This window comes from Pelodiscus sinensis, chromosome 1, assembly GCF_049634645.1.
Source record: "Pelodiscus sinensis isolate JC-2024 chromosome 1, ASM4963464v1, whole genome shotgun sequence".
Taxonomy (NCBI): Eukaryota; Metazoa; Chordata; order Testudines; family Trionychidae; genus Pelodiscus; species Pelodiscus sinensis.
Genome location: NC_134711.1, coordinates 26,264,750 through 26,291,078, shown reverse-complemented (window position 1 = coordinate 26,291,078; position 26,329 = coordinate 26,264,750). Strand labels below are relative to the sequence as shown.

Here is a 26,329-nt window from a genome sequence, read left to right as displayed (position 1 = left end):
TGCAATTAGTAAAAACTTTATAGATTGATGAAAGGCTTACACAAGCTGATATTGGGCATAATAATCAATAAGAGAGGAAAAGAGTGTGCTTGGTTTGATAAAACCTGGTTGTGGCAGTATAACTCAATCCAGTTTTCCCAGGGAGGAAAGAGAAAAGGTGTGCTTTTGTCCCAGGAATCTTCAAAAGGAGAATAGGCATTGAATAGTCTGTAAAAATCAACTGTAAATGACTGCAGTAGGCAGAAAGATACTCTGATTTAAATCACTGGACTATGGATAATTTAATCAAAATCTCACACACACAAAAAAGAAAAAGAAAAAAAAAAGATTTCCATTTGAACTTGACTGCCTCCAAATGTACTAGTAAAGAAAGTAGTCAGGGTATAGTTATATAAAATACAATTAAAAACAAAACAAGTGGCATTGATCAAAATACTTAAAAGAAAAAAAAATTAAATATATTTGTGTAATTAAGAAGTCAGGTTTTAAGGATCCAAAAACACACTCTTGGCTTGTAGAACCCTATTTTATGTGTCTAAAATTAATTGTCTTTTAAAAGATTCCTCTAAAAATCCATTTCAATCTTCCATTTAAAGTTACAAAATCTGACAGGAACTTTTTGAGCAGCTGCCAAGGTTTGCTGTTATCTTTATTAAATTCTTTTTGTTGTTGTTGTTGTTGTTTTTCCTCCTCACCCCAAACATAAGTAGCTCATGTCATCTGGGTTAGTTACCTCAATACTTTTATAAAATGCAACATCTTTTTAAATAAGGTCTCAAGGACATAGTTGTGGCTATAGCATGGATGGCTGGAATCAGGAAAGTAGGGAGTGACTATTGATCTTTTTGTAGTCATGAATCAGCAACTAAAAGAGCTGCAGCATGTGAATGGAAAATTAAACATTATACCTCTGAAGTAACAGCAAAGTACTGTTTGTGAATGGGGAGGCCACTGTTAGAGGAGCAGAAATGTTTTGAATACTGAGTCTTAAGATGGCTTTGAGTGATCAGACAATCACTTTCATGGGGTATGTACATGGAAACTTTTTATTCACGAAACAAATAGCTACATTTGATGTGAAAATTAATATGGCTATCAAGATTTCATGGCAAATAAAGGGTAAGAAATGCACTACAGAAGGAAGGTGTATTCCCATGAAGTATGCAGCATATCTCAAGGGATAAAACAAATGTAAAGACATGCTATTCAATTAAAACCGTGTAGAGACTCCAAAAAGAAGCCACAATAGGTTGTGCTTTCTTTTTCAGATGGCTGTGCACTTTGGAAGCAGAAATAGGTGAGCACCAAGAAAGATCAGTGAATAAAAGAAATGAATCTTAACCATTAACACATTTATCTAAAAGCTCTGCTTAACTGTAGTGTAAGATAAATTTCATTAGGAAGTAAAAACCTATATGGAAGTGTTCTGTAAATGGAAAAAGAATAACTGTATTAAAACTAAGTAAAATCTATAAAAGATTAAAATAACCTAGACTTGAAACAAATCCAACTAACGGCTTAGGGATAAAACAAGGAAATATTGCATAATGATTTTTAGTTTATTAATGTGCCAACTGTTATTGAATCTTCAATCACTGGCATTTGGTGAAAAGTTATTTAAAAATATTGAAAGGATTTTTTGGAAAAAAAAAAGGAAAAAGGAAACTTTTAAAATGCAGAAGCCTGTCAAAGTCAGGCAGCCACAAAGCCTGGAGGAGCCTGACTAGAGCTGAGCTTTCTGAGACTGATAGGTCACTTTGAAACAAAGCTGACATCACGGGTGACAGGTATTGCAGGCCAGGGCATGACCTCACCCATGCTCTGTCCCAAGGCCCAGTGGCTGGGAGGGCTTCCTGTGTGCTTAGAGCTGCTGAGCCCCTCTGCTGTCACTGCCACCTGAGGGCTGCGAGGAAGAGGTGCGCACTGGTTACAGATTCCTGGCACTGGACAACTGAGAAGGCAACAATGGCTGGTCAGTTGCAGGGCATCCTGCCATCTGCAGCTGGTGGGCAACTGCAAGAAGGTCCTTTTTGTTGCCCGTTGAGGCTTGGCTACTGCAGGGTCCTCCACTGCTGCAGATTCAGTGACTTCTGCAACCTCTGTAACATAATCTTAGCTGTAATTATATTTAGTTTGAGGAGTTTAAAAATCATTGTAAGTGCTTTGAACCTGAAAACGAGCTAGAGCTCCCAAAGGCTCCTGTCTAATACTCCTGCACAGCCAGATTGTATTTCGCTTTTGGAGCTAACAGAGGTTTCCTTAATTCACTATTCTTAAAAATATTAAGTAAATTAACCCTCTTTAATCACTTAAGGATCCTTAATTCAGTCAAGACAGTAGTTCAAGAATTTAGGGCAGTTTAGAGATAGCCTTTGCTTTAAGAGCAGATGGAAGTGGGGGTTCTGAAAGGAATTTTGCTTTGAAATACCCTTTTCTTGCTTATGCAAGGCTGGGCTATTTTGATTCAGAGCATTTTAATTAGTTTGGCTTTATAGCTACCTGTCAAACTCCCAACCTTTAATCTTAATTACTTTAAAAATACTGAATTGATTGGCCTCAAACATTTGGGGCTGAGAAACTACATATTGAAAATTTTAGCCCAAAAAAGTTTATGAACAAATATAAAAAGTCTGAAGGGAAGGTGGAACTCACACTGAACTAAAGTGACCTCTACAATAAACATTTCTTTGATCACAGATTATTTTGAGCTTAGTATCCAAGGAATGAAAGAAAAAGACAACTTGTGAGTAACTGTCTGCCATCTGATGTTGCACCATTTGCACCTATAATTCAATTATTTCCCTTGTCTAGAGAAGTGTTGCTAGAATTGTGAGCTTCAGAATCTCTAGGACAGTGGTTCCCAAACTTTTTGTCATCCCACTCCCCTTTTGGATTTTTGAAAAACCCTCATGCCCCCGCCTCCCCAGTAGCAGCAAAACTTATTGAGAAAAAAAAAAAAAAGGAACTGAACAGGAACTGAACAGGGCAGCAAACTTGATGGGGGTGGGAGGAGGGAGTCTGGGTCGCCTCGCGCCCCCCCTGGAATTTCTTCACACCCCCCAGTTTGGGAACCCATGCTCTAGGGAAAGCATCAAATACAGATGTGACAGCAAAGTGTCTAAAGAAAATTCCATCCAGATAATTCTGACTTCTATCTACAGCATGTAAATAGCCCATCAACTGCTTAATTGACTTATAGTCACACCACAGCAACCTACCTCTACAGATAAATATCTGTGATCATGGTGCCTAAGTACTCACAGGACACAACAGTCTCTACCATGCTGCAGAACTATTTTAAGTTTTTCACTTAGGTTGTGTCTAGACTACATCCCTCTTTCGACAGAGGGATGTAAATTAAACACTTCAAAATTGCAAATGAAGCCAGTATTTGAATTTCCCATGCCTCATTTGCATATTCGCATCATGGCGCTCTTTCGAAAGAGCTGTGTCTAGACTTGAGGTTTCACTTTCGAAATAGCACTTTTTCGAAAGCACCATGACATGGATATGCAAATGAAGCACGGGAAATTCAAATTCCAGCTTAATTTGCAATTTCCAAGTGTCTAATTTACATCCCTCTCCCGAAAGAGGGATGTAGTCTAGACACAACCTTACTAACAAAGCTACCTCTCTGAGACTTATGAATGAAGAGACTTTTACACCTCTGGTCATTTTACACAAAATGATACTACATTAGTTATGTTAAAAGACAGGTCCACACTGTGATGGCTTTTATTGCATTTGGATAAATGTACCACTTCTGCAAATACAAAGCCATCTGTGCCTCTCTTCCTGAACTGTACAACAGAATATTTTCTTTATCACCACCACTTAAACTCTAACCCTTTGCAGAATTAAATAATAGTTACAAAAATAAGGTAAAAAACTTCAGGGGGTAGCCGAGTTAGTCTTTAAAGTGCTACCAGACTATTTGTTGGTTTTTAAGTTTATCCTGTACAGACTAACAAAACACATAGATGGTATCATGTTTTGTTAGTCTTTAAAGTGCTACCAGACTATTTGTTGTTTTTAAAAATAAGGTAATAACTCAAGACAGAGAGCGAAGAAAAGGCAATCAAATAATTTGAGATGTAGAGGAGAGATCAGTATTAGATGGGTAGTGCGATGACCAGGGCATGAGTGGTCAGACCTAGTGGTCAGAACCAGAGTCAAGCCTAATGTTCAAAGCTGGAGACAAAGTCAGGTGCTAGGCCAGGGATTAGAGTCAGAGCCAGAGTCAGAGGTAAGGCAGATCAGTGGGGCCAAAATAGTGCAGGACAGCAGGAACTGGTAGTAGACAGAGTCTGGGATGAGAGGATAGGAACCAGGAGCAATCAGAGAAGCAGGAACCAGGAACAGGCAGGAATGCTGGGCTAAGGCATCAGGTAAGCTTCTACTTGCTCAAACAACTTCCTGTTTTACTTCCTGGTTTATGTTGTTCTCATTAGACAGCTGGGGGTCTGGATGTTTCCCCAGTGTTTTGGGGCAGGGTCCTGTGCAAGCTAGACCTTCTCTGGACCTTTCCCTAGCTATTAAGTGATTTGCTAGCAGTCATGGTCTGAGTGCTGCCTGAGGACCTGTGGACCCATGTGCGAGGCCTGTGATCCATCACAGGTCAGGGGAGTAACTGGAGGACTTGACAGATACAAAGCAAGTAAAGTAGACTGGAGCAAGTCTATAGATAGAAGTTTTTAGATACAAGAAAGCCAGTTTCTAACTAGATCTTGACATTAATGGGAAGCCAGATCTGCTATTTGAGGATTAGTGTTTTGTCACCATGTTTCTTCCTTGAACATGAAATAAGCAGCAGCCTTTTGCTTATACTTCCTTGAGATGAGAGCTATGAATCAAAGCCCACACAAAAGATAGGGCTGTCAAAGTGAACTGAGATAAATCCACAGATGAGATGAGGATATCTGTGGCAGAAGTGAATCAAGACTTTTGGGTACATAATTTGAAAAGGCAGATTTGTGAATCACACGTATTTGCAAATGATCAAATATATTTACCACAAGTGTTCCTGCTCTCAGCCCCGGGTCATATGGAACTCTAAAGCTTTCTGGAAGTTTGCTGTTCTGCAGTTTTTCAAGTTTTTGTTTCAGCTGGGTGATAACTGTAATTGCAAAAAAGAAAGTCACCACTACTGGACACAAAAGTTAGAAGCAGAAAGTTACAGTTCATCAGATGATTTAAGTCTCAGGATTTGGAAGCAAGTTTCCTATTTTTAGCTACCTTTTTGAATTTGCCTATGCCTAGGACCTTCTAGCAGGTTCTCCTGGTTTGCAGATCCAAGGAGACCCTAATCCAGGGGCAAGTAAGATCCAGCTTGTCAAGCCTTTTGATCTGGTCTGTGGCTCGCCATGCCAAGACACCAAAGTGAGCTTTCTGTCTGCTGCAGCCTGAGACCGCTCAAAATGGCTAGCTGCTCCCCCTAGCCACTGCACTCTACTGGTGCAAGGGGGAGACTTCAGACACTGCCCCCACTCCCAAGCCAATCATCACAACTCCCACTGACTGGTTTCTGACCAATGGGAGCTGCGATGACTGGGAAGGCAGTGGGGACAGCGCACAAAGTCCCTCCTTGCCAGGAGCTTGCAGCATAGAGCGGTACATGGTGGGAGCCTCCAGCCATTTTGAGCAGCATGGGGCTGCAACCGGCAGTGAGCCTGCCTCAGGGTCCCCATTGGTCTGTTGGCCAGGGAGCTGCCTAAGGTAAGATCCTCCTAGCCAGAGCCTTCCTCTGGAACCCCACCTCCTTCTGCTCCCCACTTAAACACTTACCAAAATCTTGGAGTGCCCCCCTATCAAAATTATTGCACACTACCCCTGGTCTAACCAGACAGAGCATCCCTAACTATAAGTGTTCTCAGGTGTCTAACCATGGAGAGCCTGTCACAGTGATACCAGCTCTTATTATGTTACTGTAAATCTTGTGGAATTTGGTGGTTTACTTACAGTTCCAACTCCTGAACTCAGGTGATTATAGGAGAATTTCATCTTTCATTTTTTAAAAACTTTTTATCACTCATCAAAAAAGCCTGAAAACATGACCCGTGGCGCAAAACTAGAAGACATTTTAAAACACATCTCATTATTTTTAAGCCAGTCTCATTATTTTTGGACACAATGCAACTAACACTGCAACCTTGAAGATTAACCAGAGATGTAGCCTAGAGCACAGTCCCTCCAATCTGCACCTGGCCATAAACTGGGAGCTACAGATATAGTAACATTGGGCACTGCTCTAGCTCCCTCTCTGTGACCTCAAGGGCTTTCCATCAGCAGCAAGGCAGGTGCAGCTAGAGCTCCCATGTTCACAAGAGAGGGTGCAAGGAATAGTCAAAGCTAAGAGCTCAGTTACAGTATCCCCCAAACCAGGGCAACCAGGAATGGTAGCTAGGCTGCATGAGTGGCCCTTCATCTCCTCGGTAATAGGCAGCAGTCTGTGGCTCACTGGAGCTCCACCTGTGGCCTGCTGACCCCCTGGCTGCCCTCTCCCCTACACGCCTCTCACCCACTGGGGCACTGGAACCCGAGACACCCTTCTCCTCTCTCCCAGCACTTTTGGAGGAGACGTGAATCAGGTGAGGGGCAAGAAGCAGGATGTGTGGGCCTCTGATGCCCCAATAGGCATGGGAGAGGAGGGCAGCCAGGGACTCCAAGGGCCACAGGTGGAGCCGAAGTGGGTAGCATGCAGCCCGCAGGTTGCCCACCATTACCCCAAATTGATGGCAGGAAGATCCCTCAGTCAGTCCAGGAGTGAGCAACCAACCACAACCCTCCATTCACTCCAAGGCAAGAAGCAACCAGGGCCACAGCCTTAAGGAGCCCCTAGTTACCTGGAGTCAGCCAGGGGCAAAGCAATTACTGTATTCTTAAAGAATGTTCCATATTCCATCTTTGTCAGTTTTAAATTCTAGCAAACAGAACATCAGCAGATTCTGTAAATAATGCAATGAATATGCATATATGCAAATCATCAGATTCATTCTTAGTTTCTCCAGATTTCTGCTCCTTCAGTTTAAACCGGAATAGGTAATACTGTATGCAATACACATTGTTCCATTTTAGCTAGCCCGTCATGAGCCCTCTCTGCACTATGCTGGAAATTACTCGTCTTACATATTAAACAAACAGGACACCGATTTAAAAGAAAAAGAAAATAAGACAGGGATTTCTATATGCACAAGTTCTAGCTATTCAAGTGCCCCCCCCTCTCATATTGATGGAACTATTTAAATAATTATACTACAAAAGAAGAAAATTACAATGGAGACAAAGGAGCACTGCAAAATGAAGCAGCTAGACATAGCATTTATCTACACAGAATTTTAGAAATACTAGTACAGAAAATAAGTCTCAAAATCTTTGCTATAATGTTCAGTGAATTAAGAGCTACCCAAGATTTGAATAAAGCTAATGACATCTATCTTTGATACTTTTAGGAAAGAAGAGCCTAGAAAATACCAGATGACTAATGTGATACCTATTCTGGGAAAAATATCTGAGTGCAAGATAAAAGAGTCAATATGTGAACATTATAATTAGACATCTTTCCTTCAGGGAAAACTAGGATTTATTAAAATAGGCCTTCTCAAATAAATGTAATAGCTTTTGAAAATGTCATTACTGATTTACTACCTAATTTGAGCATCTGAGCAGGAAGATAACAGCTGTTATTTCGAAATAACTATCCTAGCGTCTACACAGCCATTCCGTTATTTCAAAATTAAATCAAAATAGTGGAGGACTTATTTCAAATTTGATAAACCTAATCTTACGAGGAAGAACGCCAAATTCGAAATAGCTATTTTGAAATAGGGGACCTCCAGCCTTCCCAAGGTGCCCTGGTGGCCACTCTAGCCTCAACCAAAAACACTCCACTCTCTCCCCCACTTCCCGGAGCCCTTAAAGGGGTAGACTCTGGCCAGTGTGTTTGTGCCAGCTCCAAGCCTGCCAGCAGTCACTGCCCCTGACCCAGTAGCCCCAAAACATGATCCAGCAAGCCACTGGCAGCCAGCCCTCCACTGCTCCCCAGGAGCAGTCTGCCAGCTCCAGGAGCCAGCCAGAGGCCGGAGAAGGCGGGCCTCTTCCTGGTCCAGCGTGGAGATCATGGACCTTATTCAGGTTTGGGGGAGGATGCCCCCAACGTTCATGATCTCCGCACTAGATGGAGGAACATGGCCATCTATGGCAGAATAGCTGCCAGCCTGGCCACCAAAGGCCACATGCGAACCCAGGAGCAGGTTTGCATGAAAATCAAGTTGGTTCGGCGAGACCCCCAATCTTGAGCCCTGAGCTTCCCCTCCCCCTTCTTCCCCTTGCCTCCCCCTTCCAGCTCCCGCCTCCCAGGTTTCCCCCTCCCCTCTCTCACCCTATCTTCTCTCCTCTCCCGCCCTCTTTCCCCAGTCTCAACAGAGTTTCAGTTCCCCTCCCCAGTTTTGTTAAATAAAGAGAGCTTGTGTTCATGAAAATACGTGTATTTTATTTGACATCAGGAAGGGGGGTGAGGGAGGAATTAGGCACAAGCCCCCAGTGGGGCAGACCAGGGAGGCTCTTGGTGCTCCTCAGGGTGGAAGCTCTCTCGCAGGGCCTCCTGGATAATGACAGCCCCCCGATGGACCTCCCGGATGGCAGCCTGCAGAAAGTGCAGCCAGGCTCACAGCAATGTGTCCAAGAGAAGCACCAGAGTGCCCATGGGCAGCTCTGGCTCCATGTTACAGAGTGCTGTGGTGTCCCGAGTGAGGGCATCCAAAGCACACAGAGACAAAATGCTTTGCTGTCCCTCATCGAGGTAGACAAGCAAGCAGGGAAACCTGAGAACTGGCTGTCTGGGGGGGGTTCCTTTAAGCACAGGCCTCCGATACCCTCAGGCAGCAGCCCCACACAGTAAGTCCTGACCCGGTGCCCTGCCAGACCTAGTTCCGGCTGACCTTAAATAGGATTCAGCATCCACTCAGTGTGGACGCGCTATTTTGAAACAGCAAAAAGATATTTCGAAACACATTTTGTGTGTAGACGCATTATTTCGAAATAAGCTATTTTGAAATAACGCTGTCGTGTAGACATACGCTGAATTTCCATAAGGTACCGGATATAAAATCACATATTAAGAAACTGAATACCAACTATTTAAAGTGATCAAAATAGGGATTTTGAGCTAGTTGATTTTTTTTAAAAAAGGAACAGAAGTATTTATAAATAATAGGACTTCCTGGCGGATCTAGTTCAAGAACTCAGAACTGGAACTTAAAGGGCGTGTCTACATAGCAGCATTTAACTCAAAATAAGTTACACAAATTGAACTATATCAATTGCATAGCTTATTTCGAGATAACTTATTTTGAGTTTTGGTGCTGTCTACACAGCGCTTATTTCGAAATAGAGCACACTTCCTCCGAATTCCCTTACTTCTCATAAAATGAGGGCTACAGGATGGAGTAAGAAGTCCTCCAGCTTGACAGTATTTTGACATTATGTCTAAATAACTGACAGCTGTGTAGACGCGGACTAAGTTATTTCAAAATAAAGCTAGTTATTTTGAAATAATGTTGCTGTGTAGAAATAGCCAAAGAGAGGAAACAATTACATAGATATTTATTTTGACGAGTTAGGCTATGTCTAGACCAGGGGTGTCCAAACTTTTTTCAAAGAGGGCCAGATTTGATGAAGTGAACATGCGTGAGGGCCGACCATTTTGCCTGACATTCTTTGAACCATTAAAATTAAATGCAAATTAACTATTTTATGCAAAGTTTATTGCAAACGGCAAACGACATAACACCAACTATACATGTTGTGTCCAAATATATTTATAACTGATTTAGACCAACTGACATTAACTGAGATTTTACAATGTATTCATCTCAATTGAAAAAAAAAAACTTGCCTACACTAATGTGAAGGGTGAAACTGAGATCTGGACTGCAGTACATAGGCTAGGTCTGGTTCAAAGGCAGTGGTTTTGATGCGCAAAATGTCACGCAGGTGAGAGTCACTTAGTCTTGTCCTCACGCAGTTCTTGTTAAAGTTCATAGCAGAGAATGTCTTCTCACACATATATGTTGAGCCAAACAAGCTCAGCATTTTCTTAGCCAATGTTCGAATCTGGCTCTTATCCAGTTGGCGGTAAAAGTTCACAAGAGAGAGCTGTTGGTGACGACTGCGTAACTCGCTGTCACAATGCAGCTCAATGAGCTCGAGCTGCAGCTGATCTGGAGCATCCTCGGGGTCAACAGAGAATGGAGAGGAGAAAAGGCTGATCTCCTTTTCAATAGCTGCAAAGTCCTGAAAGCGCCGTTTAAACTCCCCAGCCAGAGATGCAATGTCTGCTGCATACCTGCTCGTTTGCGCACTGATATTGTCCTGTGGAAAACTGTTCATTATTTCCTGCAACGCTGAAAAATGTATGGTATTGGGCTGTGTTTGTGACAACTGCCTTATGAAAAGTTGCAGCTTTGTCCCAAAGGCTTTGAGGTGTGAATAAAGCTGGTTCACCGCTGCATCTTTCCCCTGAAGACTCGTGTTCAGTACATTCAGATGCTTTGTTATGTCAACTAGAAACCCCAAATCAGCCAGCCAAATAGGATCAGATAGTTCTCGCATTGGTTGTCCCTTTGTTTCCAAGAATTCTCCGATTTCCTTTCTGAGAGAGTAGAAACGCTGCAGTGCAGACCCCTGACTGAGCCATCTTACATCGTTGTGATATAAAACATCTTCGTATTCAGCCTGGATGTCCAGTAGAAACTGTTTAAACTGGCGGTGGCACAGGGCTTTAGAGCGAATAAAATTAATAGTCTTTAGCACCGGTTTCATAACATGATCATATTTGAGATGTTTAGCACAGAGAACTTGTTGATGAATGATACAATGGAGTTTAATAGCTTTGCCTCCTTCTTCGATCACCTTGTTACAGATTAGGGTTGATAATCCACTTCGTTCACCAACCATGGCAGGTGCCCCATCAGTAATAATCCCAGTAACTTTGTTCCAAGGCAGTTTCATGTCATCTATGGCGGAACTAACAGAAACAAATAAATCTTTTCCTCTTGTTTGGTCCGAAAGGCTCTGGAGGTCAAGTAGCTCTTCAGTCACATTCATTTCATCGTCCACCCCTCTCATAAAAATCAGCAACTGAGCTGTGTCAGATAGGTCCGTGCTTTCATCACAGGCTATTGAAAAGAAGTCAAAATCCACTCCTTTGGATGTCAACTGTCTCTTAATATCTGATGAAATCTCTTCAATTCTCCGTGCTACAGTGTTACGAGCCAGGCAAATGTTGGAAAACTCTTGCTTCTTCTCGGGACAGATATTCTCAACCATTTTCATAACGCATTCTTTGATAAAGTCACCCTCAGCAAAAGATTTGCAATTTTTAGCAATTAACGTTGCCACCTCATAGCTCGCCCTTCTGGCATTTTCATTTGACTCACGGGCTCTTATGAAAAATTTCTGTTGTGACATTAAAACAGCTTCAAGTTGCTTCAACTTTTCACTGCGGTCGTGCCCTGTAAGCTTGTCGTATGTGCTATGTTTCGACTGGTAGTGTCTCTTGACATTAAATTCCTTATAAACAGCCACAGTCTCTTGGCATATCAGACAAACACAGTGATTCTCTATTTCAGTGAAGAAATATTCCACTTTCCACCTGTCCTGGAAGCAGCGGCCCCTCACTGTCAACTTTCCTTCTCTTATTTACAGTCGCCATTTTTTTAAATTGACCAGAAGGGGAAGGGATCATGTGAGCGCAGTGCCAGAGGTTTAATACACTGCCCAAGTAATACACTGCACTAATACACTGCCCAACAAGAATTCTCTTGCCTTTGTGGCTGTTTGTGGCGAAGTCTCTAATGATGAGCTCCACGTGCCTGAGCCCGTTTGTGGCGAAGTCTCTAATGTTCGCAGCTCCACGTGCCTGAGCCCGCCAGGAAGCTGACAGTGCGCAGGGCCAATCACAGATACTGAGCTTGAGCAGCTGCGGAGTCCGTCCCTGATCTCAGCAGCTGCGGAGTCCGTCCCTGCACTCTCAGCCCCAAGGTAGAGGGCTTGCAGGGTCAGAGGCGGGCGGAGAGCGCAGGGCACGCTGGCCTCACGGCGGCCCGGGGGCAGGGCGAACCCATAGCCAAGCGGGGGAGCGGGGCTGCGGACGTGCCCTACATGGAGGGCTTTAGGACCGCAGCGGCTGCCATGGACGGCGGCGGCGCGGCCGGAAGCGGCGCCAGTCAGAGGAGCTCCGGGGAGCCAGGAGAGGGGGAGGAAGCGGGGGCTGTCCCTGCACTCTCAGCCCCAAAGCGGAGTGCAGGGGCAGGGTTTGGGACCGCGGCGGCGGCGGCGGCCCGAAGCGGCGTGCTGAGCGCGCCAGTTAAAAAAGCACCGGGGAGCCGGGAGAAGCGGGGGGCCGTATTAAATCCGACCGCGGGCCGCATTTGGCCCGCGGGCCGGACTTTGGACATGCCTGGTCTAGACTATGGAGTTTTTCTGGGATACCAGAGGTATCCCCAAAAAACTTCACCATGTCCAGTGTCTGCTCTTCCGACATTTTTTGCGAAGGGCAAACGTACTCTTTCGGAAGCCCTGTCTTCCTTCTCCCACAAGAATGAAGGGCTCTTCTGAAAGAGGAGGTTTTTCCAAAATTTGGCGCAGTGTGGACGGGCCAAATTTCAAAAAAGCATCTTCTGACAAAACTATCGGAAAAAGGCATGTAAATTGCGGAAAGCAACTCGCGTACCTTTTGCTGAAAAAAGCAGCAGTCTAGACATAGCCTTAGCATATAGCAAAACAAGTATAAGATTCAAGTACGTTTCCCTTGTAGGAAAAAAATGTGGATGTAAATAATAGGGTTCTGACATAAAAAAAGAGGGAAATATTTGCATATGTAACCATGATGATATTGCACCTGGAATACTATGAACCTAAATGAGGGAAAATAAAAAAGACTAAACAAAAGTACTGAGAAAGGGGGGAGGGGGGCAGGGAAAAGAGATACAAAAATTATGGGATAAGATTAAAAGACTGATAAGACTAGAAAAAGAGAAGACATGATCCAACACAATCAAACTGACAACATAAATAAAGGAGGTCAATGAAGATGGTGGGGAAAAGGAGCAACAGGCTGAAGTTAAAGGAAGAAAAAAATTGTGAGTAACAGGAAATATTTCTTAAACAAAAAAGCACAACTAGGCACTGACATGCTTTCAAATGTAGTGGTTACAGAAACATATCACATTTTCAAAAACAAGTTAGATAAATCATTAGTGGAACAGTCAGTCATGTGAGTACATCTGAAAGATGCAGAGCGGTCACACTCAATCACCCATGTACTCTTTTCAGGTCCTGTTTAAGGATGTTAAGTGTCGGGTAATTGATGCATTTTTGATATGGTAGTCAATTGGGCAGCACTGCCTCTTTGAAACGCTGTGGCAGCGTTTCAAAGGAGCAACCCACACAGCTGATCCTGGGCTCTGTGCTGCGCTGCCCCTTTGAAACGCAGCGATGGTGCTGCACCGCTAATCCTGGGCTCCGCATGGTGCTGATCCTTTGAAATGCTGCTGCAAGCTGAATATTTTATTTGCTTATTGACATCCACAACTTATGTAGCTATTTAGAACAATTAATTGTGATGCTCAGTAGCAAAGTAATTTACTCTCATGGATATTACAGAAAAACAGTACTGTTTGCAGCTTTAGTTTTACTACACACGGAGCAAAAAGACACATACATTACATAACAAAGGAAGCAATACCTATGAATAAATACCTTGAGCGGTGACATCGTACTTTTCAGCAGAAACTGATTTTATATCCATTGTGACTTTATGCAGCAACTTAATTATCTGAACCTGTTTCATGAAATCATGTAGCATGGCTTTTCCACAGCCCCTAAGATAGGCTTCTAGGATCACAGCAAACCGCTGCTGGTAGTGCATGGACTGAGCAATCTCACTTCTTAAAAACCAAAATAAAAAGTGACCGATTCTTTTGTTCTAAAGGCAGAGAAAAGGCTAGAATTAATATACATGCCATTCTCTTGAGAAACAGTGCATTCTAACAATGCCTGTAACTTCAATGTTACTTTAATGCTGAAGTACTTACTCTCAAACCACGTTTTAGTAGAAATCTGGCCAGTGCGCTGTCATGATAGGGTTCAAACTTCACAGCCTAAAAATGCATATAAAAACAAAAAATATATACATTTTATTTTCAATATTTATAATCCTTGTTTCACCTTCTTATAAGTACAATTTACAGATGACATCAACAGAATAGAGCTCTGGCAGAGGAAAAATGATATGGCAAAGAACAGGTCTTCAACGTAAAAAGTGCTGTGATCCCTGCATTCTAGGATGCTGTGCTCGCTACTTTTTGGAGACATTATTATTGTGACAGATGATTAACAAACAAAAGACACCTTGTGGGGGAGCCTGGACAATAAATGGTAATGTCTTCCTTGATCACAGTGTAGATCTCTAAAAATCAAAACCCAGGCCTGTCTCAAGACTGGTGCACATACGCACGGTTTGAGAGGCAGGAATGTTTTGCATAACAATGCAGATTAAGCATGGTACAGATAGACCACCTCAAGAACACATGACAAGCAACCTTGTACTGGTACTTCTGTTTCTGACAAGCAAAAATGGCAGATGCAGTCATACAACTATCAACTATGCATATCGTTTTAGGAAACATCCTGGGTAGAAGGATATACCCCAAATAGGGGCATTGGGCATCTTATACAGTAAGTAATCAATTGGTAAATCTTATTAGAACAACCAAGTCTCGCTTTACTATAAAATGGGCTTAATAAAAACAATCAATGAGAGGGAATGGGTACGATTGACCCACAGGTCCTGCTCGATGTAGAAGTAAATAGGCTCTTCACACCTGCGACCCAGTGCATGGCGTTCCGATGCATGGGAATCAAAGGAACCATGACCTTTTGCTTGGTACTATAGGTAGCATATGCGTGAAGTGTAAGTGAACAAGGCTTTATTATTGTATTATACTAGCTCTTCTATTAATTGCTTTTGCATTGCTTTGCGCTGTATTTATTGCTTCAGAATTTATAATATTTAAGGTTTAATTGTATAGTAGTTGTTTTTAAGGCTTGTAAAACTTAAACAACTGTACTAACTGCTTAAAGCTTGCAATAAATAAGAAAGTGGTTAAATTTCCCTGGAGTGTCCTGGTTTCCCTTGGATCTAAAATAAATCGAACCACATGACACACCTGGAGAAGTAGACATCCAGGCTAAGTTAACACTCATGACTAGTGGAGAAGTACAGTGACAGCACTAAGACATTAAGATGAGGAGTCCCCAAAACAGATAACACAAAACATCCCTTTGTTGCAATCAGGAGATGTGATTGCAGCATATGGGGCATACTTGAACACAAAACATCTCTTTGTTGCAATCAGGAGATGTGATTGCAGTATATGGGGCATACTTGAACTAGCTGTTCTAGATTGCTCACTAAAAATAGCAAACTTGCAGCAATATGGACCAACTGCTTGAGTGCATACCCAGAGTTCTGGGTGGGCTTGTATTCTTGTGAGTAGCCCGAGTCACCGCTCATACTGCTGTGGCTTTACTGTTCTTTTTAGCAAGCAAGCTAGCTAGATCAAAGTTAGCTCAGCTATGCCCACATGTGCTGTAATCACACCTCCCAATAGCTGTGTAGACCCACAAATGCTGTGTTTTGATTCGCTCAGACAATGGAGCAATCTGTTTCAGCCAATCATAGAGCAGTTTATTCATCATCATACTGTATTTTAATGTATTTTAAAAAAACTAATTACTAATTGCCAAAACTCAAATTTCAAACAAACTAATCATTAATATCTAAGGTTCAGGCAATAAGCAATCTGATTCACTGATACCAACAGCAATAACCACAACAAGATGAGCAATAATAGGTTACTAGTATATGCCTCAAATATATACCTCATGCTTTCTACAACCCAGACAATACATCAATATGCAATAATCTCCTCTAACACTTCCAGTAATTGCTTATTGCCTTTAAGAGTGTGAGACTGATTAATACAGGTTGAACCTCCCTGGTCTGGCACCATCGAGATCTGAGTGGTCCCGAACAACGGAATTTGCCAGACCAGGGGAAGTCAGGCAACTGTGCTCTCCTGGGGCTCCCCTCCTGGCTGCTACCCCAGGAGAACCCGGAGGCCTGACCTCCTGCAGCCCACTTGCCTGGTTTTGCTGCCCCTAGCCCTCTCATGGGGCTCTGCTGCGGGGGTTTCCTGACCCCGCATGGGGCGGCAGCTGCTCCCAGGGTTCCGCAGCCCTGCGCAAGGCAGCAGCTGCTCCAAGGGTTCCTCAGCCCCGCGTGGGATGGCAGCTGCTCCCAGGGATCCCTGCCCCCCGCCTCTTGGCCCTGCACAAGGCAGCAGCCACTCTTGGGGCTCCCTGCCCCTGGAGCCCCACAGGGTGGCAGTGTCTCCCAGAGCTCTCTACCCCCAGGTCATTGATCCTGTGGGCTGCCACTGACCATACCAGCTCTGCTCCTTGCTGCTCTCAACCTCTGTGAACAGAGCTCTCTGGTCTAGCAACATCTGTAGTCCTGCCGGATCATGGATATTGCCAGACCACAGAGTCCCAGATGAGAGAGGTTCAACCGGTGCTACATTTCACTCGGGAAGAAGGTGGAGTTATGCAATATATCCTTTTCACTGGGAAAATCAGTTCCTAATAGAAAGATATGAAAAACTGTAAGGAAAGACTCTGTACATCTATTTTGAACTATTTTTAATACATATTTATTGTTAACTAAATTTTTCTCAAATCAAGTTTTTAAAGCATTTCTGAACATGGGCATCCCTTTTCCCTTCCCCCAGAACCTGAGTGTATTTCAACAGCAGTTGGTGAGCCAGAAACTATGCAGTGTTCCCTGTAAGTTGTGTGCTCACTCAAGAGAGAGTCAAATGCTGCCCACCTGATGAGCCTAGTACCCACCCTAGGCAGACTTTTTATTTCTATGGATGGTGCATATTCGCATATGCCTCGGTGAATAAAACAATTATTCAGCACATGGATGGAACAGATTAGAGGGAATAGTGATGCCAACTTTCAGTTTCTACTGACAAAAAGAGAACTGGGTCTTGAATTTAATTATTCCCCTGAAGGCTGAGTTGAAAGGGGTCACTGAGTTATTGCCTGTAAAGTGGCTAGCACACCTTTGAGCAATGCAAAGAAAAGTCTTGCACTTAACTTTATAGTCTTTATAATGACCCATCTCCTAGACAGAAAGGAAAGTAAAACTACTGGTGATGGGGATGGCACAAAAAGCCCCTGTGGGGAGAACCAGCGAGCACACAGAGATCCTGATATGGAGATTAAAGGGAGGACATACAAAGACCTTGAATGGAAAAGAATGGAGGAACCTGATATGGGGGAATGAGTGAGGTAGGATGGGGATTGCAGGAATATGGGAAAGTGAAATAGAGGGGTATGGGAAAGTGACACGCAGGGAGCATGTGGGGAGAACAGAGGGATTTACTTGATCTACAGAAGCAATAAAGCATGTCTGTCTCAATATTTAGACCAGGGCTACTCAACATGAGTCCTGTTGGCCTGTATGTTTGTAGTCTGTGGTGCAGTTTGGGTTTACGCGGGGCTCAACACATGACCTGTAGGTGAGATCCTTTGAACATGATCTCCACTGGGAACATGCTCCACAACAGTGAGGCGCCTCCCCGGAAGGGGAGGGCAGGGGGTGAGCACTGAATGATGCAAGCAGACAGGCTGGCTGAAACAGATGGCTACAGGGTGTTGGCATTTCTGGCCCCTACGGAGGAGGTGCCAGGAGCGCCGGGGCATTGTGGGAAGTGTTTTGTATTCCTGCCTGTCAGTGTGAAATAAGCTATTTGCATATATATTTGCATGTATATGCAACCACACTTAGGTTGTGACCCTTGGCATGTACTGTGAGTATCATTGTGGCCCCTGGGGCTTCCAAAGTTGAGTAGCTCAGAGTTCGACTATAACAGCTCAAGACTATAGCAGTCTGCTCTCTGATTAGAAGTTGCACAGCACCATCATCAGGAAAGTTTGCCAAGATAATGGGTCTAATCACAAGGTTGCACGGGAGCAGCAGACATGCAGCTGCTATGCTGGATAATACCTGGCATGCTCCCACTTCGAAATTTAAAATCATTTTTGTTAGCTCACCTAGTCTTGTTCCAGTGATAAGTGAAGCTTCTAGAGATTTGAAAAACAGACCCAGAGACTCACTTTTTCCGACAGCTGATTAAAATGGCAGGATTCCACAGAATTGTGTGATTATTATATTTTTAAAGTTTGAGAGCACCATATTCAATGAAAAAGTTACTAACCACAGGCAAAAACTATTTCTCAAATATACGGATAATTTTCTTTTTTCAAAATATTGTAAACTATCAAGACAAATTATTAAACTATGTGATCTGTACCAAACACCAGCCAAACTGATTTTTTTTATTTGAAAAGGAAAGGGTTCATTTTGGTTGCAAGGTATCTCTGAATAGCATTTAAAATAGCATTGTTGACAGTAAACCATAGCTGAATAATTACATATTGCTTCAATATTAAACAAAAAAAAATGAACAGAACTTAACATGCAACCATACTTTAAATTAAGTTACAATGTTAGACAAAATCCTTCAGATAAAATGTTTTCTGTTGTGTCTAAAAGAAAATGTTTGCATGCCAAGAAACTAGAATTTGGTAATTCAAAGAACCTAAATCTCAGAAAGTCTGGAAACATTTAAGTTCCAACACATACCTTTTCCCCATTGATCCTGTTACTGGTGGAAGAACCCCATTAATTTCCATATAAAAGAAAATCAGTCTTCCTCACTGGTATTTGATGTACAAAAGGATAGCATTTTGTTGTGTAATAATATAATCTTCACCCCTCCTGTCATTTTATATCAAGCGCAAGGAGAATTTGAGACCTTTCTTACAAGGCTGTATAGACTTTAGAGCATGGAACTTTTATTCAGGTGAATTTGAAAAAAACATAATTTGGTTTCTGACTGCTAAAGTGAGTGTGAATAAGGTAGAATTGGAATTTCTTGATCATGGTGGGGAGCAGTTCAAAAGGCTTTTATGAATCATATGCGAAAGGTAACACTGTATATAAGATGAGGTGGCCTCTTAACTGTTCTGTCAGGGTATCCACAGGCTGGATGCGGTTCACCATGGTTATAGTCTCTGGCAAGCTGCCAGTGCGTTATTTACCTGCATCTCCACAGGTACGGCCACTTGAAGTTCCCATTCACTGCAAATTGCTGTTCCCAGTCCACCCCACTTCCTGAAACTCCCAGTAGCCAGGAATGGTGATCCATGGTGAATGGGAGCTTTGAGGGGCTGTATCTTTAGAGGTGCGGGTAAATACAGTGCCAGCAGCCTGCCAAGGGTTAACCCCAGGGAACCATGTCCGGCTTACTGCCCACATGTGAACTAGAAGAAGCTCCAGTCTTCACTTTCCAGCAAAACCTTCCAGGTCCTAAGCTAGCATATAAACTTTGCTCTACTATAATGAGGGACTGTACTTGAAAAGTTAGATGAGAGAAGTTTGTCAGGGGAACAGGAACAGAGTTAAGGTTGGAATCAAGTATTTCCATAGACTTTAAAATTTGAGGTTTTTTGAACTACAATATCCTGATTTCTTCATTCTCAAACCGTCATCGTTCTTAAAAAAAGCGCCCATCTTTCTAATAATGTTTTACATTAAACTATTGTGTATTCTATAATTTATTAAAAGTTTTATACCAGCTTTTTTATTTTGTTTTGAAAAGGAACTAAAAATGCTACAGTTGTTTATTTCTTCCTAAAATTCTTTTAGAAAAACAAAGACAAAAAATCATAGCATTTGTATTGCACGCACTTGTGTGTCTTCCAGCCTGCATATTAACTGAGCCCCTAACTTGGGTGCAAAAACATGTTAAAATAAACAAATAATTGATTTGTCTCTAAGATCAACTATCTTAAGGGAGAGTAGACAAAGTAGCAGTTACATTGGAGGTCAGACTGCACAGAGTGTTAACTTTTGGCCTTAACATTTTCAAATCTTGAATTACATACATCCAGTCTGGGGAGCCCAACCTCCAGACAAGTAAAGATGATGCTGGCAAGTACACACAGGCTTTGTCAGAAGCACCACTCCTGCAAATTTGAAAGCTCCAACTTCACTGTCTTAGGCATCAGCAACTACCAGTCTGAACCTGTGCATCTTACAAGGCCCACTGACCCCTTGTTACTGAAGAACTTGTTCAAAGATTCCTTGGTGTCTAGTTGTCTCTGCTGCTGTGGAATGTATAACCTTTACAAAGAAAGAAAGAGAGAGAGCTACCTGGTATGGAAAGGTACAGAATAGACTAGGACCAGAATTGCTGGATATACATTTACACTATATAAAGTTTCATCCTAGCATTTTTACTTTTGTTTTGAAAAGAAACTAAAAATGCCTCAGTTGTTTATTCCTTCCTAAAATCTGCCCTCCAGTCTGGAAGTTATGATACAGTGTTCCCACCCCAAAACAAACTATTGTGAAACCTCCCTTTTCAAATTCCGATCCTCTAAAATGCTGTGTCATATAAATGAGCTCAAGCTTTCAGCAACAACCAAAGTGCCGGCTACCAGCAGACCACATGTGAGATATTTCAAGCAAACTGGATTATAATTCACATTCCATTAAAACCTTGATTTTGACTCTTCTATGAATGAAGAAATCCTACCTATGAAGTCAGTACCATGGTTCCTTGTCATGTCTTTTATTTATGTATTTTTATTTTACTGTTTTATACTCTTTTACATTTTAGGGAGAAATTTAGTATTTGTGACAGTAAATGACTGATAGTATTGACAGATAAAATGAATGCAAAGAAGTATGAAAGATTCTTCACACAACTCTGCAAGCAGACTCTAAACACAACTCAAAACTTTTGAGTCAGACCTTATCTAAACTAGCATTTTTCTTTAAAAATTGAATTGTTCCAACACTGGAAACCATAGCAAGGGCACTTGTACTGGTGTTTCAGTCACAAAGTGTGAAGCTGAATGCAGGTTAAAGTTGAAGACATGTATCTTCATTAAATCCTGAGAATTGCTCTGACCAGATAGCTGTCTTGCTTCCACCCAAACTCTCTGCATTCTTCCTGTTAATAAAAGCCCCTTTAGGGAACACAGACTCTGATGCAATTACACTTGTGCTTTAACTATCTGTGATCTACACCAGTGTTTCTCAACCTTTTTTATATAAAGTACCCCTGTCTCAAAAAAAAAAAAAAAAAAATTTAAGTACCTCCACTACCTACAGTTTTCAGACACAAACATTTTTTCTACTATTGCAAGAATTTGTTTAAACAACTTAATTGTAGCCAGGCGGACAATGACATTTTTGGGTGCAAAAAGTACACAAATAATAAAACGCTATAACACTTAAAACAAAAATTCAGTTTTCTCTTAGTTTCAGTTGAGTTGACATATCCCCCAGACTTCTCTCAAGTACCCCTAAGGGTACTTGTATCACTGGTTGAGAAACACTGATCTAGACCTGCTTTGAGCAGCAATACAAAACCCAGTGGCTAAGAGGTGCTTTCATCGGTGCTCCCTCTGAGGTGTGCGCCTGCGCACAAAAAATTCTGAGGCCACTCACCGCCTTTGCAGCGCAGCGCAGCAGCACTCATCTTCCTGCTGGACATGGAAGGTGAGTGGCGTGGTTGCTCCCATGGCTGGGGGTGCACGGTGGCTAGGGCTGCTCTGGCTGCCGCTGGGGCTGAAGCCATGTTGAGAGGCGGCTGCCACCAGGGCTAAGGCCATGTGCTAGGGACTGGGGCCTTGGGGCTGGGAGGAGGCTGCTGCCACCCGAGATTAGGGCCTTGGGCCTGGAGAGCAGCTGCAGCTACTGGGGATTGGGGCCATGGGGCTGGTGAACAGCTGCTGCCGCCAGAGATTGGGGCCATGGGGCTAGTGGGTGGCTGCTGGGGATTGGGGCTGTCGAGCAGCAGCTGCCGCTGGGATGTTTGGGTTTTTTTGCCTGGCTCAGGGTGGTTTATTGGCCTGGCCTCTGGCCAGAAAGACCCAACAGCAGACGGTTGGAGGGAATGCAGCCATTCTGCACTGTCTGGAGGAGGCTGTGGGTGAGGCAGGATGTCCATATCAGTGGGGTCAATATTCCAGCCTAGGGCCCATGGGCTCGCACATCTTCCCCGGGAGGCACCCCCACTATTGGCTGTCACTTCCCCCACCATGTGGAAAACCAAAGAGCTGTCCCATGCTGCAGCCAATGGTGTAGTACAACCTTCCTTCCCCAAATCCCCAGGCCCTTTGGCTCCAGGCAGCCACTCAGGCTGGAGTGAGAGTCACCAGGAGGGGCCGAGAGGCAGCTTTCCCACAGCCCATTGCATTAGACTGGGCAGGGATTCTCCCTGGGCTCTAGCACCCACCGCCTGAGAAGAGACAAGGGGCCCAGTGCTGCTGAGATGCTTGTTCCTAGGGTCCAGCCCAAAGTCTGACCTAGCTCCCTGGGACCTGGTTGCAGGCGGAAAGTGGCTGTAATGGAATCAAAGGGAGCCAGAGCTGCTGCTGTTCTCCTCTTGCTACTCGCATGAGAGCCTGGTGGGGACTGCTCAGTGTTCACGGGGGGGGGGGGGGGGGGGGGGGTTGAGGCAGCTGAAGGAAGGAAGGAGCAGTGGGGGTTGGGAGAGGAGATGGGGGGGCCTAGCTGTGTAACAGGGCAGAAAATGAGGCAGGAGCTAATCTGCAGAGTAAGTGGGGCTTTCTTCCATAGCTATTATATATATATATATATATATGTTAGTAACTGGTGGGTGCCACAGTAGCACACATGACATCAATATTGGTGTACAAGACAAAACTCACTCCGTTCAGCCACAGTAGCACACATGACATCAATATTGGTGTACAAGACAAAACTCACTCCGTTCATGGATGGAAATCTTAGAGGGAACACTGGCTTTCATCATTAGAACTCACCTAGTGGTAAGGTGACTGTGGGAAATCTGAAGAAGACTGTTAGTAAAGGCATGAATGGTAACAAAGGTATATGTATTAAGAATGTTATTTAATTCTTTTTACTAGCACTGGTTTGATTCATAATGAAGACTTCAAACAGTAGGTCATTCATAACTTTGGAACATTTCTATGATCTAGGGTTGTTAAATTGCATTTAATCAGAATTTCCATCGACTTCTTGATTAGTTGATAAGGGGGGAAACTGCAAAGCCACAGCGGGGTTAGCTCCTGGCCCCTGACGCTAACCTCACGGTGACTCTGCCTTTTAAATGTGTTAAGAGCTGCTAGGCTCTTAATAGTTTAAAAGGCAGAGATGTAGCGGGGGGACCAACTGTGAGCTGGAAATCAACTATCTTGGCTCACACCTGGTCCCAGACGCTGCGCCTCTCCTTTTTAAATGGCAGCTCTTACTACATTTAAAAAGCAAAGGGGGTAGCATCTAGAACTGGGCATGAGCCAGGAAAGCTGATTCCCGGCTCAAGTTCGGTCCCTCTTCCTCCCCTTGCCGCCTCTGCTTTTTAAATGTATTAAGAGTCTGGTGGCTCTTAATACATTTAAAAAGCAGAGGCACAGTGTCTGGGCAAGGTGGGAATCAGCTGATTCCTGGCTCACAACTGGTCCCCGGCTACGCCTCTGCCTCCTCTGTGAAGATGGTCCTGGGAGGAACTGGCTTTTAAGCCAGCTTCCCCCCAGCACTAGCTCCTGCTCCAACCCCTTGCTGCCTCTCTCTGATAGAGGCAGCTGGGGGGGGGGGGGAAGGAAGTGAAGGGAAAGGGGAGTGACTAGTCGAGTCACTACTCAACTACCTGATAAGCATTTGTTTATCCGGTAGTCGACTAGTCACTTACATCCCTACTATGATCATGCAAATATTCAAGGAAATGAATGTTCATGAATGCAAATTTATCTTACCTGCACTAGTTGCAAAAGGTAATGCAGAACATCATCATCTTCTAAGCTCTCCAACTTTTGAACTGCCATTGCTCTTACATTTTCATCCGAAAAGTTACAGTCCAAAAGTTGCATTGTTAGTCCAACATCCAAAGTGCTATGATCCCAAGCTTCTCTTTTAGCTAACAACTGGTATGTTTTGGCCACTATTTCTTGCTGTCCCCACTTCACTGAGCTAAGCAGCTTAGGATATGCCTTGGGGTGCTTTATGCTTTCATATCTAAAATGCCACAGTAATTCTTTATCCTCAGGTGTAAGTGGATTAAGTGGGTCAGTGTCTATGATTGCCTCAAGCTGTTTGCGAAGCTGATTGGGCATTTCAGCTCTTGTCCTATCCCCTTGGGGGTCAGATGTTATTCTATGTTTGGGCAAAGCTATTGGGTGGCAATATTTATCCAGAACAATGGAGATAGCCATTGAGTTTTCTTTATCAGGATTGGTTGCTGATGTAAGTTTGTCAGCATTGATGCTTCCCTGCTCTTCCCCCTTCCCTGAAATCTTCCACATATGAAGCACATACTCCCCACTCCGTAGCAAAGAACGATGATCAATCAACAAAATATTTACATAATAGAGTAGCTGGGTTTTGCATTTAGATTCAGAGTTGGGGGAATCATGCGACTGGATGGTAGCCTTTGTAGATAATGCCTGTGCTTTGCCACAATATATCTGTAGATTGAGTAGTGCTCCTTTAGGCAAATCTTTAATTTTAATATCAAATTCAACCCAAGTATTCCATAGAACCTCCTCAGTAAAAGGCTTAGATGTGGTTCTTCTCTGTGAAAGAAGCTGTTGGCCATGTTGAATATTAGCCTCAACAAACACAGTAAGTTCAGTATTTCTTGGTAGTACCGGGATATCAATGCCAACTATCTTGACCCTGAATTTTCTGTTACAGTCCCACAAAGAGATAGTGAACACCCTCTCGTGATCTTTTCCATCTATTGTCAGCTGTTCATGATATCCTGTGACACCTGTGCAGTCATCCACCAAAGGCCATTCTTCTTTCTGAACCTCATCCTCTTTTGGGTCAGGAGGATCATCTAATACTAGGTGGATCTCTTCCCCATTCTTCAGGCACTGCCTTATCCAGTGAAAATCTTTGACTGGCGTCTCTCCTGTGATATACTCATCTCTGCCACAAACCCGGAGAACAAAATCCAGTTCACTGTGATCCTCAGGAATATCCATCAAAGATTTCTTCTTTGCCATTTTGGTGAAAAAGCTCTGAAGGATCATATCTGGAGTGTCATCAATTGATACTTTAATTTTCTGGCTAGTTGTTCCTCTATGTATGATTATAAAAATATTGTTATTAGTAATCTTTTTAAATACATATTCTGGGAGTGGTTTGGACGTAATCCATGGATGCATTGAATACAATTTTGGATCTCTGCAGGCTACTTCAATCATTCGTGGTGTGACTAATCTGCGACGAGTAAATTCTAGCTCATCATCATGCACATTACTAACATCAGTGACATCATAGCCAATTAAATCATTAAGCTGTGACTGAAATTCCTGAACTACCTCTGTTGGGTTTTGCTTCTGGATAACATAGATTTTGCCTACTTTTTTCTGTAACACTTTCCAGTACAGTATGCAGTCCAAAGTCTGTATTACCTGATGTTTGTCATAAATTTCATACCACTGTCCTTTCTTTTGATATTGAAGAATACATTGATCTGGAGTGAATTTATGGTAAAAATCTGTGGTTTGGCTTGTCTCTATTGCACGCATCCAAATCTGTGCTTTCATTTGCTCAACAGTACAGTTGCCAGCTATTTCGAGTATCATTGTTTCCGGCACTTTAGTATGTTTATTGCTTGTAGGCAGAATGAATTCAATGGCTATCAGCTCCATTGAAGACAAATTACTTGCTGCACTGAAAGGCTTCATTCTTCTTCTCCTTCGTTTGTTTTCCTCTCTCATTACAACCCGCTGTTCATAATTCCCCAACTCCATACCAGAAGAGATCTAGTAAAACATACAAATGTTGGATCACTTTCTCATTTAATTTTTGTGAGTGTACTTCTAAAGATTCATTAGCTCTTTTGCCAAGTTTAATGACAGGTTTTAATAATAAAACTTACATATATAATATACTTGAATTCGACCCAGCATTGCTCTAGTCCTTAAGGTTATGTCTACACAGCAGCGTTATTTCAGAATCACTGCTGTTACTCCAAAACAACATAGTCCGCGTCTACACTGCAAGCAGTTATTTCAACATAATGTTGAAATAATGTTGAGCTGGAGGACTTCTTACTCTGTCTCCTGTAACTCTCATTTTACAAGGAGTAAGGGAAGTCAGAGGAAGAGTGCGCTTTCCTGGACTTCCTGTTGT

General features: G+C 43.0%; 1 protein-coding gene across 2 annotated transcripts in view; it reads right to left on the bottom strand.

The window, feature by feature from the left end:
- The window catches only part of PIK3CG (phosphatidylinositol-4,5-bisphosphate 3-kinase catalytic subunit gamma), a 67,273-nt gene that overhangs the window by 23,458 nt on the left and 17,486 nt on the right, over positions 1-26,329 (bottom strand). For both annotated transcript variants that reach the window (XM_075927028.1, XM_075927021.1), the window contains exons 2-5: positions 23,944-25,959; positions 14,094-14,159; positions 13,759-13,984; positions 5,013-5,116 (exon numbers count right to left, since the gene is read on the bottom strand). In XM_075927028.1, the coding sequence (XP_075783143.1) occupies positions 5,013-5,116; positions 13,759-13,984; positions 14,094-14,159; positions 23,944-25,947 (2,400 nt within the window). In that variant the 5' untranslated portion in view covers positions 25,948-25,959. The remainder of the gene's footprint in view (positions 1-5,012; positions 5,117-13,758; positions 13,985-14,093; positions 14,160-23,943; positions 25,960-26,329) is intronic.